The sequence below is a fragment of the Triturus cristatus genome, chromosome 4_1 (genome assembly GCF_964204655.1).
Source record: "Triturus cristatus chromosome 4_1, aTriCri1.1, whole genome shotgun sequence".
NCBI classification, from domain to species: domain Eukaryota; kingdom Metazoa; phylum Chordata; class Amphibia; order Caudata; family Salamandridae; genus Triturus; species Triturus cristatus.
In genome coordinates, this window is record NC_140585.1 from 408,913,043 (window position 1) to 408,929,608 (window position 16,566).

General features: G+C 39.2%; 1 protein-coding gene across 3 annotated transcripts in view; it reads right to left on the minus strand.

Annotated features, from left to right (window-relative positions):
- The window catches only part of PTPRB (protein tyrosine phosphatase receptor type B), a 461,363-nt gene that overhangs the window by 157,474 nt on the left and 287,323 nt on the right, over window positions 1-16,566 (minus strand). For all 3 annotated transcript variants that reach the window (XR_014981270.1, XM_085652523.1, XM_085652524.1), the window contains 2 exons: window positions 15,483-15,746; window positions 13,490-13,753 (listed from right to left, as the gene is read on the minus strand). Coding sequence is in view for 2 of the 3 variants with exons in the window: in XM_085652523.1 (XP_085508649.1) it covers window positions 13,490-13,753; window positions 15,483-15,746 (528 nt within the window). In the remaining variant the exon portion in view is untranslated. The remainder of the gene's footprint in view (window positions 1-13,489; window positions 13,754-15,482; window positions 15,747-16,566) is intronic.

A 16,566-nucleotide genomic window follows, 5' to 3' on the forward strand; every position in this document is an offset into this window, starting at 1 on the left:
CTGCTGTCACATAGTGTCACAAAGGGAGCTGGTTCTCCTTAAAAGAGGGGGTTTCCAGTTTGCACGTGGAATTTGGGCACCACTGACGGACAGTAAAAGGTTTGAAACCTTCCCAGGATATGGGAGAGGACTTCAGAGAGGAAGACAGGAAAGGCTGCTGAGGCAAAGACAGGCCTTATGCCCCACACCTCGCCATGGCGCTGCCTTGATTTGTTCTGCATTCCGTCCATCATCTGTGTGTCTTTTGCTTTCTCGCCCTAAGTGCGCCGGATTTGCCCAGACGTGGGTCCTGATCTCACTGTGCCGCTGGATTCAAGCTAGAACGGCTGATATAGAGTGATTCCTTGAGACCGGTCGCAGGATGCTTGCTTCTGGTACAGGGAGGACCTGGTTTGGATGTTCTGGCTGTACTGTTCCCATGAGGAGCAGGGTCAAGACTGATTTGCATAAGTCTGGGTCTGAACTGGGGTATCGCAGAGAGCAAAAGAACGATGGATTTAACCCACATCTCTTGCCTGGGGGTGAATGTTTGATTTGTTCCGAATTCTGTTCATCATTTGTGTGTCTTTTGCTGCCGGTCCAACACCACACCATGACTGGTTAAAAACAGTGACGAGGTGAAAGCCCCAACCATTTTCAAAGGCCCGCCCCTTCCAATGTCCCTATTTTCTCTCAGTGAAATTTGTGTTCAAAGTTGGCAGGTCTGTACCCAATGTAGTTCCCGGGTATGTTAGCTGCCATGTAAAGTTGCAGCGTGCCATATACTAAAAAGTAATAAGAGCAAGGTGGCATTATGTTTTTTTTTTTTAAACCAGCCAGCAAGACTCAAGTGTACTGGAATTGTCATGAAGGTAATTTATCGCTCTGGCTTTCCTTACTTCCAAACTCTTTAGGAAGCTTATTCCACAATCCCAACAATGCTGGGAGAGGGAGATAACACATGCTAAACCGGGCTTCAGGCAAACAGAATGGATAGACTTTTCTGGACAAAGCAGCCCCTTTACAGAAACCAGCATCCAGTATACGTTGATTATTACCACAAGTGTGGAAGGAAGCCAAACAGCTGCTGACAAAGATGCGTAATGGACACGTGCCTCTGCAACTTCACTTACGTCACAAAATGACCATGACGTCTCAGAGGTGGGTTAACCCTGCGTGCCATAGGTCTTACATATGCACAAGGCTATCCACCTGGCAACAGAAACTGCCAACAGTTGTTGACTAGGATGAGGTCATCATTAATAACTTATGTAAAGATGGTCAGATTTCCAAAATGTAATTATTCCTCTCAGATAAAACTTCAGGGTCGTGGAACCCAGGTTATCTAGCTTCTCTTCGGCCGTGGAACACGTAATCTTGGTTGAAAGACAAAAATATTTGCTGGTTAAGACGGCATTGCACTAACACCTTATCACTAAGCAGATACTAGTCAAATGACCAACTCGACTTTATGGACATTAAAATATGGATATTTTGAATAAACTGCTTGAAGCTCACCGATCCTCCAGCAGAAGTCATAATAACGTATGGGGCAGTTTTCCATGTCTGGACTACAGCACATCTACCGTACGGTGGTTAGCCAAAATATCGAGTTTTAAATTTCGACCTACAATAATATCGTGTTTTTAATATCGTAGGTACAGAATATCGAAGTCAAGAATATCGATGGACAGAATATCGATCCCAAGGTAAGTAATATCGAAGTAAATAATATCGAAGTAATTAATATCGATGTAAGTAATATCGTAAGTAAAAATTTCGATGTCAATAATATCGATATTTATTTAGTGTAATGTCATTTAATATGTATTTTATTTGTATGTTAAAGATTATTGTAATGTATTTTAATACATTTAAAAATAAATGTTTAGAGATTTATAATTATTTTACATTTAATTTAGCGTTTTAGTATCAGAGCGGGTTGTGGGTTTATAGGGGAATAGGGTGGGAAGTAATTTAATTATAATTAATGAATTAATATGTATTGTTTAATTGGTATTTATGATTAATTAATTGGTAATTAATTAATAATTGGTAATTAATTGATTAATTAATTGTTAATTAATTATTAATTGTACAATTATTTTATTAATTGGTTAATTATATACATTATAATTAGTTTATTATTAATATTTATTTATTGTTAATTAATTAATTGTTAATTAGTAATTAATTGGTGATTTAATTTTATTAAGTGATTAATTGATAATTAAATTAATTATGTGAATTTTAATGTGTAGTGGGTTGTGGGTTTATAGGGGAATAGGGTGGGAAGTAATGTAATTATAATTAATGAATTAATATGTATTGTTTCATTGGTATTTATGATTAATTAATTTGTAATCAATTAATAATTGGTAATTAATGTGATTAATAGATTAATTAATTTTTAATTAATTATTAATTGTAAAATTACTTTATTATTTTGTTAATTATATAAATTATAATTAGTTTATTAATAATATTTCTTTATTGTTATAGTTAATTAATTAATTGTTAATTAGTAATTAATTGGTGATTTAATTTTATTAAGTGATTAATTCATAATTAAATTAATTATGTGAATTTTTATGTGTAGTGTGTTGTGTGTTAAAGGGGGAATAGTGTGGGATGTAATTAAAATTTATTTATTTAAATATTTATTTTACATAATTGGTATTTAATAATATTTTTTTTTTTAAAACATTGTTAACATGCAATTTTTTTATAAGAAATTATTAAATTGGTTATAATGTTAATAGAATCACTATGCTATCTAGTGCTTTCCCAACTGTTTTACTATCTGGAGTGGGAATAGTAATTTTTACCCCTACGCTATCCAGCGCTTTCCCTACTGTTGCACTCTCTGGAGTTGGAATAGTAATTTTTACCCCTACGCTATCCAGCGCTTTCCCTACTGTTGCACTCTTTGGAGTTGGAATAGTAATTCTTACCCCTACGCTATCCAACCTTTTCTCTACTGTTGCACTGTCTGGAGTGGGAATAGTAATTTTTACCCTTACGCTATCCAACACTTTCCCTACTATTGCACTCTCTGGAGTGGGAATAGTAATTTTTACCCCTACGCTATCCAACGTTTTCCCTACTGTTGCACTCTCTGGAGTTGGAATAGTAATTTTTACCCTTACGCTATCCAACACTTTCCCTACTATTGCATTCTCTGGAGTGGGAATAGTAAATTTGACCCTTACGCTATCCAACACTTTCCCTACTATTGCACTCTCTGGAGTTGGAATAGTAATTTTTACCCCTACGCTATCCAATGTTTTCCCTACTGTTGCACTCTTTGGAGTTGGAATAGTTATTTTTACCCCTACGCTATCCAACGTTTTCTATACTGTTGCACTCTCTGGAGTGGGAATAGTAAATGTTACCCTTACGCTATCCAACACTTTCCCTACTATTGCACTCTCTGGAGTGGGAATAGTAAATTTTACGCTTACGCTATCCAACACTTTCCCTACTATTGCACTCTCTGGAGTTGGAATAGTAATTTTTACCCCTATGCTATCCAACGTTTTCCCTACTGTTGCACTCTTTGGAGTTGGAATAGTTATTTGTACCCCTACGCTATCCAATGTTTTCCCTACTGTTGCACTGTCTGGAGTGGGAATAGTAATTTTTACCCTTACGCTATCCAACACTTTCCCTACTATTGCACTCTCTGGAGTGGGAATAGTAATTTTTACCATTACGCTATCCAACATTTTCCCTACTATTGCACTCTCTGGAGTTGGAATAGTAATTTTTACCCCTACGCTATCCAACACTTTCCCTACTGTTGCACTCTTTGGAGTTGGAATAGTAATTTTTACTCCTACGCTATCCAATGTTTTCCCTACTGTTGCACTCTCGGGAGTTGGAATAGATATTTTTACCCCTACGCTATCCAACATTTTCCTTACTGTTGTTTTTGTTGAAGTTGGACTAGTAGTTTTATTGTGTCTGATATTAAATATGTTTTGTAATATTTTAGCTATTGTAATATATAATTAATAATAAAAATTATTCAAATTAAAATTATTGATTATTATTTGCTATATGTAATTATTTAATATTTATTAATGTTATTGTTTTATGTGTATAGATGTATTGGTAATTTAAATAAATATTTAATAATTTATATGTTATAGAAATTATTATTAAAAGTAATTATTAAGTAAGTGTATATATTATATATTATATATATGTTTAATTAAAGTTTCATTTAATTATATATATTTATTATAAATTTTACATATTATACAATATATTTAATTATGTTTCTTTGATTTATAAGTATTATTTGGTTTATTTTACATATATTTTTAAACTAAAAAAAAACCGATATTTTTGAATTACGATATTTTTGACATCGATATTAAATTATCGATATTTTTGTACTTACCATGTTGTAGATAGGATGTCGATATTCTTGACCACGATATTTTTGTTGCGATATTTTTGTAGGTCGAATTTTTGTCTTTCGAAATTATGTCATACAATCCTACCGTACCACAGGAATTTCACAGCGCTACAAACGCATCACTTTTACGGCATTCGGATTCTCCCTGTTCAGACGGAAGACTAACATACAGTAACATGACAGCAAAACATTGTGATAGAAGTTGAACACGAAAGGGGATCTCTGAGACCTGCTGTCTGGAGAAACTCGGAGCTTCTTCCATCGCCCTTGACGGAGAGTTCTGTCCATTGCCAAGTTATGAAACTCTTCTGCCACCTAGTGGCTAACCAAAAATCAACTTCACAGTTAACGCACGCACCTTATCAATGATCAGATACTTATCAAATGACCAACTCGACTTTATGGACATTAAAATATGGATATTTTGAATAAACTGCTTGAAGCTCACCAATCCTTCAGCAGAAGTCATAATAACTTATAGGCCAGTTTTCCATGTCTGGGGTACAGCACATCTACTGCACCACAGGAATTTCATAGCGCTACAACCGCAGTACTTGGCATTGCACTAACACCTTATCACTAAGCAGATACTAGTCAAATGACCTGCTGTCTGGAGAAACTCGGAGCTTCTTCCATTGCCCTTAATGGCGAGTTCTGTCCATTGCCAAGTTATGAAACTCTTCTGCCACCTAGTGGCTAATCAAAATTCCACTTCACAGTTTAAAAACGCACGCATGACGAGGAACAGACGATGGGTGGGCAGGGCCTAAGGGAGACAGGGCGTGCACCAACCCCACTTCCAAAGAAGCCCGACAGAAAACCAGAGACAATAGATCTCGCAAGCGAGCAGCACATGCGCTGCAACGTAGGCGAGACCTAAAAAGCTGGTCGCAAAGGATAATTACAGCTCAGAAAAAAAGGAGAACCGTTTTTGTCTTCTTCTGTTCTCTATTTATAAAATGAACAGTGATCGCAGAAAGGGGATATTTTTTATTCAATCTGTTAATTTTTTTGCATGATATGGATCTTTACAGGAAAATATAGAATCTTTCTGCATCTTTTAACTCATTTGAGCTACAGCAAATTTTTTAATCTGACTTACATAAAGCTGTTTGTAATAATTGTTGCAACAAATTACTAACTGCTTTTTGATGTTTCATATTTTGCACTGCAGATTTTGCTTTTGTTCTGGATGTTGGCAACCACAATATCCCATTTCATATAAAAGTGCAGGAAACCAAGGATTTAAACATTCAGCCTCGTTCCTCTATATGGTCACAGAACTCGTTGGTGGCTTGCAATATCCTGATAACGGACAGCAGGTGATTCAAACAGAAACGCATTCATACATCGTCCCTATAACTAACAATATCCTTGAGCATAGATAAAATCATATTTTAAAGTATCATTCCAAAAAGCAAAAATGTTAACATTACCTATAAGAATATGTGGGTTAGAACACTTGATACAAAACATACAATGTATGGGGAATTGTTTGAGGCTGTAACAACTTGACAATACTCGTAGCGTTATCGGTAGCACATGCAATTAGTTGATTAGATGAGCTGCCGAAAAGCAGCGTGTGCAGCTGATCGACAGGATTTAATTTGCAAATGTGCATACGTGCTCTTAGTAAAGAGTCTGTGTTGACACAGCCATCTCTGCGAACAATGGCGGCCTTACTGCTAAAGTGCAGCTGGCCGCTTTTTGCTGATCGACTCGCCAACGCATCTCAAAAATAACAGACTGCGAAGACATTATGCGACTAAAATGACATCCTTTCAGTATTTCTTAACCAAGAGAGTCAGAATTATCTGCCTAAAAACAAATCGCTGGCTGAAAACATAATATTTTACAACGAAAATAGTTTTTAAACTCTACGATATTGCAGTCACTCAGCCACGGAGTTATTCTGTTGAAACACTGTATCCATCATAAGGATGTGGAACATCACCATCCTTTCTTTAACCACAATTTTGTTTAGTTGTTCTTCAGGCCACTAACTCCCTCGGTGAGTTCTACACGTGTGTCTTCATCCGGCAGGGAACTTTAAAGATCTGATCGGACTCCGAGTTAAGTTCAGCTTTTTGTCTGTAAATACCCGGCTGATCTGGGCAACATTAACACTGTTGAAGTGGTAAATCTACTTCCACGGTAATATTCCTGTGCTCAAAGAACCGCTCAGGCAACAGTCGTAGTTATCCAAGGTTTCTCCAATCCACATAATGGGCACTTGGTGGAAAAACTGCACTAGGAGATCATGAAGTAGTGTGCATTTCTGTGCTCAACCTTTATATTTCATACTCTTCAGAGGGAAATATCTGTTCCCCATGGAAAAAACATATTCGTTCTTCATAAATACGGCACCCTGTTTTCTCTTTCAGGCAGGTGAAAATCTGGGTGCACTTGCAGGGTGGGCAGTACCTTTGAAAAGTACGTGAATATCCACAACGTACGGATTTGTAGGTATTCAGCTACTTATATAGAAGCCTTCCTTCCTGCCCCATTCCAAGAATAATTTACAAGTGATAAAAAATCTGCCATAGTCTAATTGAATTCTATTATAATAAACATTTTACAAAATCCTGATTCCGTGACTCAGGATGTGAATTTTATTTTCAATGAATTTGTGTGTACTTAAGTACTATCTAGGTGCACGAAATACTTCTGGGATCAGTGGATCCATTTTACACAAACATTAAAGACTGAGCAGGAAAAGGAGGATGCCACGCTTATTAACGAGTGTTATACATATTTGTGAAATTCCCAACTTGATTTTTGAACACTTGAATGAATTAACTCACTTGACTGAGAATTGCGCTCTTAGTGGGCCAAAGTAAATCTTACTTTACAAACTAATATATTGTTTTCAACATGATTTCAATACTAGAGTGGCTAGCAGCAAATTGAATTCGGCTGACAGTAATTGTGACTAGATGTAAATTAGGGCAGTCTCCCATAAAGGTAAGACTGGGTTAGCTTATGGGATGCTTAAGATTAGTGTAGTTTCATGTTCACTGGCACAATAATGAAACCATAAATATCCTGATAGCAAAATATTGTGTCAAAAACATCAATAAACAAATATTGTTTTTCTATACATATAATGGTAAGTACAACAGTATCGAATAAAATATTGTTTTATAGTAATATCCCAAAATATATATTAAAAAAATAGTTGTTACTATATATGTAGTTTAAATAAGTATAACATTCTTATAAAATATGTTTAAATAATATTTAAAAATATTAATAAATATTTAATAATTTAAACAAAAACACACACATATATACCTAAGTGTGTGTATATATCTAAGTGTGTATATAATGTAAAGCTGATTTAAAAACATTAATTTTAACTTATATTATAATTTTATAACTGTTTTTAAATTTACCACTATAGCAATTATATATATATATATTCCAATTTAATTATACGCAATAAGTAAACAGAATATAAAAATACGTTTTACTAAAATATATCTTACAAATTACATACATTTATATATATAGTAAATATAAAATTAAATATATATTCGAACACATTAATAAAAAAATTAAACTATATAAATAAGTATACTATTCCCACTACAATTTACACAACAGTGAGCAAGTGTTAAATTCAGAGGGGAAAAATGTACTGTTCCCACTCCAATCTGTACAACAATAGGGAAAGCATTGGTCTCAGGAGTGGTAAAATTTACTATTACCCCTCCAATCACTGCAACGGTAGGGAAAGTGTTAGGATCAGGAGGGGTAAAATTTACTATTCCCTCTCCAGTGGGTAAAACAGTAGGGAAAGCGCTAGACTCAGGAGGGGTAAGATTTATTATTCCCACTCCAGTGAGTGCATCAGTAGGGAAATCGTTTGACTCAGATGTAGTAAAATGTCCTATCCCCACTCCAGTTGGTGCTACAGTAGGGAAAGTGTTGCACTCAGGAGGTTAAAAATGTACTATTCCCACTTAATTCAGTGCAACAGTAGGGAAAGCATTGGACTCAGAAGAGGTAAAATGTACTATTCCCACTCCAGTCGGTGCAGCAGTAGGGAAAGCGTTGGACTTAAGAACTGTCAAATTTACTATTCCCACTCAAGTCAGAGCAACAGTAGGAAAAGTGTTGGACTCAGGAGAGGGAAAATTTACTATTCCGGCTCCAGTCTGTGCAACAGAAGGGAAAGCGTTGGACTCAGGAGGGGTACAATTTACTATTCTTACTCCAGTCTGTGCAACAGTAGGAAAAGCGTTGGACTCATGAGGGGTAAAATTTACTATTCCCTCTCCAGTCTGTGCAACAGTAGGGAAAGCGCTGGACTAAGGAGGGGTAAAATTTACTATTCTGACTTCAGTCGTTGCAACAGTAGGGAAAGTGCTGGAACTCAGGAGGGGTAAAATGTACTATTCCCACTCTAGTCGGTGCAACAGTAGAGAGAGAGTGGTTCACTTCAAACAAATAACATAGTTTACCAACTCTATTACATGACAAAACAAATTTACATTTAAAAATGATATGCCTAAATTTGAGCACATTACATAATAGCATAGCACCGCCCCCCAGTTACAGTTGCTCCCAGGGAATTTGATAAGAAAGGTTAATATGTTTTCTCTCCATTGCAATGATTGTATCCTCTCTATTTGTCCTGTCTATTATTAAATCCATTGAATATTATGTTTACTGAACTAGCTTAAACCTTGTAACTATTTGTTATCGTTTTACTATATTTTAGTTTTTTTTGTGTTATACCAGTATCCCAAATCTGAGCACTTTCAATTAGTACGTGCCTTGTTTGAAGATTGGCAGAGGGAGAACACCACTCTAAATCAGCATTGTTCCTACCTCAACAAACTAGAGGTTAGAGCTGGGGGAAACACCATGTTCAACGGACCCTCAGCTAGTCTCACCAATATATATCTCTTACCTGGAGGCCCATCAGCCATGGAGTCACAAGGTCAATGTAATGGTTGTCTTGTTCCATTGAGGGCCACGTTCATATCATTCATTTTTCTTGTCTGTGTGCGCCATGTGGACCTTTCAGCAAGTTTTAGTATGGCTATCAAGTCACCTTAGGCAGACAGGGATCTCTAAGTAGAGTGCTCATAGTAAGCCAACACAGTTAAAGATTGATACTTTATAAACATTTTCAAGGGTACACATTTTCAAAGGTGCACATTACATCCCTTAGCGATTTCGGAACGCGACCATGTTAAATACGTTCGCATGTGTTTGTGGTATTTGAGCCTGTGCGGCATCTGCCTCGTTTCATGACACAGACTAAGGTCCTGGTTTAGGATTTGACGGGTGGGTTACTCCATCACAAAGATGGTGGATATCCCATCCACCTTATTACAAGTGCATTATGTCCTAGGGCTCTTTCCATAAGGCATATGGGATATCCGCTGTGTTCATTCAGGTACTCGCAGCAAGCTAGTACTGGTGTAAACTTTTTACCTGATTGGTACTTATAAAACTTGGGTGGCATTGTTAGGTGTTACGTTATGTTATATGAGCTTATAAAGCGCACTGTTACCCGAGGGTGTCCTGGCGCTGCATACTGTTTACCTGAAAGAGAGTCCGCCCCCCAGGAGATTCCCGGAGATTAGCCTGAGAAAAGCCAAGTCTTTAAGTTTTTTCTAAAGGATAAGAGTTCTGAAGCAGATCTTAAATGGAGCAGGAGCTCGTTCCAGGCAGTGGTGGCTCTGATAACAGTGCTCTTTCCACCCCATCTGGCTTTGTTTACCCTGGGAACTGCTGCCAACTTGGCTTCTGTTGAATGCAAAGATCTCCCAGGGACGTACCAATGGATACGTTCTCTTAGATCTTTAGGTCCTGTTCCATGAAGGGCTTTGAACACCGTGCAAAGATCCTTAAATTGAGCTCTTTTTATGATCGGGAGCCAATGAAGGTCAGCAATGCCTTTCCTAATAGATACCGAGCTATGAGTGCCTGTAAGCAGCCTAGCTGCCGCGTTTTGAACCATCTGGAGTCTGTTAAGAAGTTTTTTATTGATCGTCAGATAGAAACTGTTGCAGTAGTCTAAGCGGGATAAAATTAATGCAGAGACTACCGACCAGGAGAGGTTTGATTTTTTTCAATGTCCTAAAGATGAAGAAGCAAGTTGATACTACTCTACTACTCTGCAAACCTGGTCCCCGAATTAGAGGGTATTATCCACCATCACCCCAAGATTTTTTACTGTGCGTGCGGGATCTGGCAGGAGCCCCATCTCACCCGGCCACCAGGCCGGGGTCCAGAGGTTAGGATTGTTCCCAAAGATTATCACCTCAGTCTTGCCGGAGTTCAACTTCAGGCAATTGGCTTTCATCCAGTCTGTAATTGCGGCCATGCATTCCTGGCACCTAGTGGCCAGCCCCTCTTCTTTCCCTCTCTGCAGAGATATCACTATCTGGGTGTCATCCGCATAAGAGGTAAAAAGCAGGCCGAAGGATTGTATAAGGGCAGTCAGAGGTTTAACATGAATGTTAAAAAGAGTGGGGCTCAGGGAGGATGCCAGAGGAACTCCACAGGGAAGGGAAAATGGGTTAGATCTTTCCCCATCAAGGTCCACCGTTTGTGTTCTGTCTGTCAGAAATGATTTCAATAGGTCCCAAACAGATCCCTGTACCCCAACCTCCAGCAGGCGGTCCAACAGTATCGAAGGCCGCCGACAGGTCTAGCATGATGAGAATGGCTGACCCACCCTTGTCGACAGCCTCACGTATCTCTTCCGTGGCTTTTATCAAAGCCGATTCCGTGCTGTGCCCAGCCCGGAAACCATATTGGGAGGGGTCCAATAAGTTATTGTTTTCCAGGAACAAGCTTAGCTGTTTATTCATGGCCTTCTCCAAGATTTTAGCCGGTAGGGGGAGGCGGGAGATAGGCCGATAGCTATTAGGGTCACCAGGCTCTAAGTTGTCTTTTTTTAGGAGAGGTAAAATGGAGGCAACTTTCCAGGGTACCGGGTAATGCCCCGTCTCCAGTATCTGATTGAGTAAAGGGGTTAGGGCGGTGGTAATGATTACCGGTGCCATCTTCACTATAGAGGCCGGACAGGGGTCCCTAGGGGAGCCAGATCTACAACCCATAAGCAGGTTAGAGACCTCCTTGTTGGTCAGACGGATAAAGGTATTAAATGTGGGGACATGGTAAATTGTTGTGGTCACAGGGTCTCTAACACTGAGTGGTCTTGAATAAATGATAAAGGAGGAAAAGATGGTATCTACTTTATTTAGAAAAAAAGTGGCAAGCTTATTACAGAGCTCAGCGTCGCCGTGCCCAACAGGTTTAGGGGGAGTCATAAGCAGGGTTACAGTTTTAAATAGTTCTTTAGCTGAGGATTTTGCACCGGCGATTTTTTCAGAAAAATAGGCCTTTTTTTCCTCCTGCAGAGTTCTTTTATAAGCCGAAAGGCTAGTTCGGTAGAGCCCCCTGTCGACTAAATTGTACCCCTTTCTCCATAGGCGCTCCAGCTTCTTGCATTTAGATTTAAGTTCTTGCAAATTATGAGAGAACCAGGGGGCAGAGGGAATCAATCGACTGGGGGAATACCATTTGATAGGAGCCAATTTGTGGCAGGCTGCCTTGATCCAGTCCTCGTAGGTTGCTGTTGCTACCTCTATATCTGAGGAGGGATAGGGGGCTGACTCTGACAAGGTTGTCTCAAGGTTAGACGTATTTATGTTTTTCCAGGACCGGATGGCTACTTTTCCATTGGGTTTGGAGTATGAACGTATAGTGGGGGTGGAGGCAATTACAAAAATAATGGCTGCATGATCAGTCCAGGGTAGTGGCAGGATGTCAAGGATGGAAAGAGTGTAAGAATTGGTAAAGATTCCATCTAAGGTGTGACCCTTCTTATGGGTGGGGCCAGCTATCAGCTGCTTAAGATTCCCACCATCCATAGTTTCCAACAGCCTGGCAGTGTCCGAGTCACCGGGGTCCTCCAGGTGAAAATTAAAATCACCTAGGAAGGTGAAGGATTTGGCGCAGAAACCCTCCTCCAGTAAGGATCCGAGTGAATCCAGGAAACCTCCTTTAGGGCCAAGGGGTCGATAAACAAGAATTGCTTTAAAAGAGTCCTGTGGCCCATGTCGAACAATGATTGACAGAGCTTCACATGTGCCATTGGAGGCTACCTCGAACGCGGGAGTTAGGCTATTATGATAAATGACGGCCAGTCCTCCTCCTTTCCTCAAAGGTCTGTCTAATGTATGACAGAGGTAATTATGGGGGATAGACAGATGTTCAAAAGTGACTGGCAGGGAAAAGAGAACCAGTTTTGATGCTAAAGAAGTAGTCATCAAATTGATAAGTGATGAAATGGAGCAGATCATAGATAAGCGACTGAAGGATGAGATAGCCCACCTGACAGCATTCGATGAAATAATAGTGAGTGGTTGATTTTCTGCACTATATAAGGTTCTGACTTGTTTTCCTTGGAGAGGCTCATTGTTAAGTCATTTTTTCAAAGTCATTCTTCTGGAATTATTTTACCAGCAATTTACACTTACTCAGGTTTCATTTAATTTACAGATACATGTAGTAGAGTAAAAGGCAGCACGTAATTAACTGCTTTTTGCTCTTCTTAAAAAAAAAAGATGCTTTAATTTCGGAAATAGATGACTAAAACCACAATGGCTAATGCCTTATTTCTGCATATGATTTAAATATTGTTATTAAAATTCATTATATTACTTGAGGATTTACACATCTGGATATAAACTTGCTGCATAAAGGTATGTTTTGAGGGTGAACCGGACTGGACAAAAGCGGGTTCAAACATTTTTGTAATTATGTCAGATATGCACTTTTGTCATTTTTTTACTTGAAAACAATCAATGATTTTGAAGGTGTGAGTTACAAAAGTATGGTTCTGCAAATCCTTTCATTTAATTAAAAAAATAATCTTCAGTTTCATTACAGAACAAAAAAAATCTTGCATGCCGCCTACGTGGGACAATTTTGGAGTGAGCTAACAAAGTTACGCACTAACAATACACCTACGAATAAGTAAAGGTTCTTGCATCCTTAATGTCCACTTGAATATAAATATCATGTGTTGCCAGAGCGAGACTGTGAAGTACTTACAGGTTCTGCCACTGGCCATGGCGATGGTCTGATATTTTCCGCTCCTTGTGCTCACGGTGACACTGTACAGGCGCCCAGGCACAAGACCATGAAAGGCAAACTCATTCTGAACCCTTGACACATTTTGTATTTTGATGAAGCCTTTATTGTCTTTGAGGATGACTTGGTAGTTGTCAAAATCACCAGTGGCGTGAAGCCAAGACACCTTCAAGTATTGGCTCTGGGCCGAGCTGCTGACAGTGAGCCCCTGGACACCGGAAGGCACTGGGATACAGAGAGCAAAAAATCAAGAACAGAAACGGGAGAGGGCATTTAAATTTGTCAGGATTCTTCAAAAGCTCACATGCATCACACCGAGAAGTCAAAGTAGATATTGTGTCCCCCAATGCTTTATTCAAACAAATCCCAAAAGAAGAACTTTGATTATGGATATTGTCACAGCAGACGACACAGACAACATATAACTCTTAATAGGGTACATACAATTAATTATACAGAAAAAAGAGTAGTGCCTCTAGGGTGATATGTAATATTATATTGATTCCTTTCATGTCTAGTACAGTTATCTGGATCTGTGAATCTGATACTAATGGAGGTAAATCCAAGGTAAGAAGAGACAGTGCATAACAAAATGTTGCCGAAATATTAACAAATGTTAAGTTTTATGGGGAAATTATGAACAAGTGGCTAGAGAACTGATAAAACCGCAATACTTCTATCTATTTAACATTCCAACCTGTTGTTATAACTCAAACCACTAATGACAATCCATTAAGGCCCCAAAAAGTCCAGCGATACAGGAAGCGACATCGTGCACCCTTTGACTGATTTTTGACATCTAGGCTTCAATAGACTTCTGTCTGCAGCTTCGGGTTTAGGGCAGGGTAAGGAGAGAGAAAAAACTAGGCTCAGTCTACAATCTTTTGCCGCCACTACCTTCATGACCCTTGAAACTAGTGGTAAAGTTGGCTAGCAGGGCTATCAAGGAACCCTTCAGGTGCTGCACGTGTGTCTTTTAAATTAGCATCTACATTTCAACCCCTTGAAAACCAGCTTTTCTCAAAGCATAATACTCAAACTTCAGGGCCATCAGAAATTATACTTTTGCCGCTACTCCACACTTCTTAAAAGAAATAAGACAGTGTGTGATGAGCTTGGGTCAGGAAAGCACTGACCTTGTGGGGGGTTTAAATTAAAATAAAAATCTTTTAAGGACCCCACAACCACGTTGAAGTCCCGCAGGGCCTTAGACTCCCACTGAGGAGAGTCAGTGTCCGTTCATGTTGGGGGCCCTGAGCCAACCCGCCACTACACTTGGCCTTGGCCATGCGCAGTGCAGACTGGCTGGCTGCATGAAGGTTGGGCACAGGGCCTGTCCCAAGGCCAGGCCCTGTGGCCAACTTGCATGGCTGTGTACAGTGGGGCGTTAGCAGGCTGCAGGGTATTGGGCTGGCCCTGTAGTCAACCTCATGCCATACTGGATTGGAGGTTGGCATAGTTATGTATAGTAATATACCTTTACTTTACATTAAAAAAAACTGAAAATCAGTGAAAAACAAAGTTTAAAGGGATGTTATAGTTAGGTATGGTGGGCCTATTTACAAGCCCTTTGCGTCGCCGGTGCGCATGTTTTCTGTGATAAAAAGTGATGCCTGGCAGCGCAAGGGGCCTGTAAATAAACCCCGGGAAGATTATCTTACTTTACAAAAAACCTTTAGAAATTCTCTTTAAAAAACCCATAAAGTGACGTTAATATTAGGTGAAAATGTCAGCTTAAACGTAACAAACTTACAAAAATAATTTGAAACTCACAAGTTACACTTAATTCAAGAAACTATAGCTCTTGCGATGTACTGCGTATGACCTCACTCATGCCTTGTTCTATGACATCTTTGATATGTATTATGCCAACGGACGACATACATATACATCCAGGTATAATGCAGAAATGCATGCATCAAACAAAAAAAACCGTATTTGCTGTCATTTTTACCTGTCCATTCTTGGCCAAAGGAATGGTTTTCAAACTTGCCGCTCCTAGTGGTGATCGTGACATTGTAGAGCCGGCCGGGGGTTAGGGAACTGAATGAGCACTCACTGACAGACTTTGAGATGGTCAGAGGTGGAGCAATCTTGTCATAATGAGACAGTGTCACCAAATAACTGTCGACATCTCCAGCAGCAGGTAGCCAGGATACACCCAGATAGTCACTCCGGCCCAAGTTATTGAGTGTAACACCACTCACACTGGAGGGAACTGTGGGAGACAGAAGAACAGAACCAGATATTGGATTCCACTATTCCCGTTTGTGAGAACTGATGCTCTGGAGGTCTTTAGCAATGTATGGTGAGCCAGAACTGTTGCAAGTACATGTACAAAGTTGATACCTCATCACGGCCCTGCTGAACGAGCACCACAAGAACCCCAGCAATGGCGAGAAGATCATACTATGTTAATTTGCAATACATAATTGTCCAATCCTCATCGTATCAACTCTTCTTAAAATGTAATCTTGAGTGAATTTGCATCTTGGATATATGCAACGACTAGTATCTGTAGTAGACATATGTACGTACTACCATTCCAATGTGTGTTTAGAGTTTTTTCTGTATGTATCTGTTATGTAATTCAGGTTCTCTGAAGTCCTTATGTAATGTAACTGGTTCTATTGTTAAGCGCTCTGACACCTTCGGGTAAAGTATGCGCAATATAAAAATGCATAAATAAATCGCCATGCATTGCTCTACAAATATAGGAAAAAGGTAACATAAAGTGTAGTCGAACCACAATGTAGCGCAAACTTTGGTTTTTGAAAGTGCTTGGGGGTGTTCTGCTTGCAACGGAGGGATTTTTTGTTCCTTATGTAATTGGGGCCTGCCACAGCATGCACTGGAGAAAACGTGTTCCTTTTAGTGTATTCATTTAGTGAGGGTAGTAAGGAGTCCAGAGGATTCTCTAAGGCAGGGGTACTCACAAACTTTCTCTCGGGGGCCAAATTTACAGTGTGGTTTGTGGCCGAGGGCCGCACCTGTGGGGGCGGGGTCAGTGGTGGAGGGGGCGGGGCTAGAGCAACAAA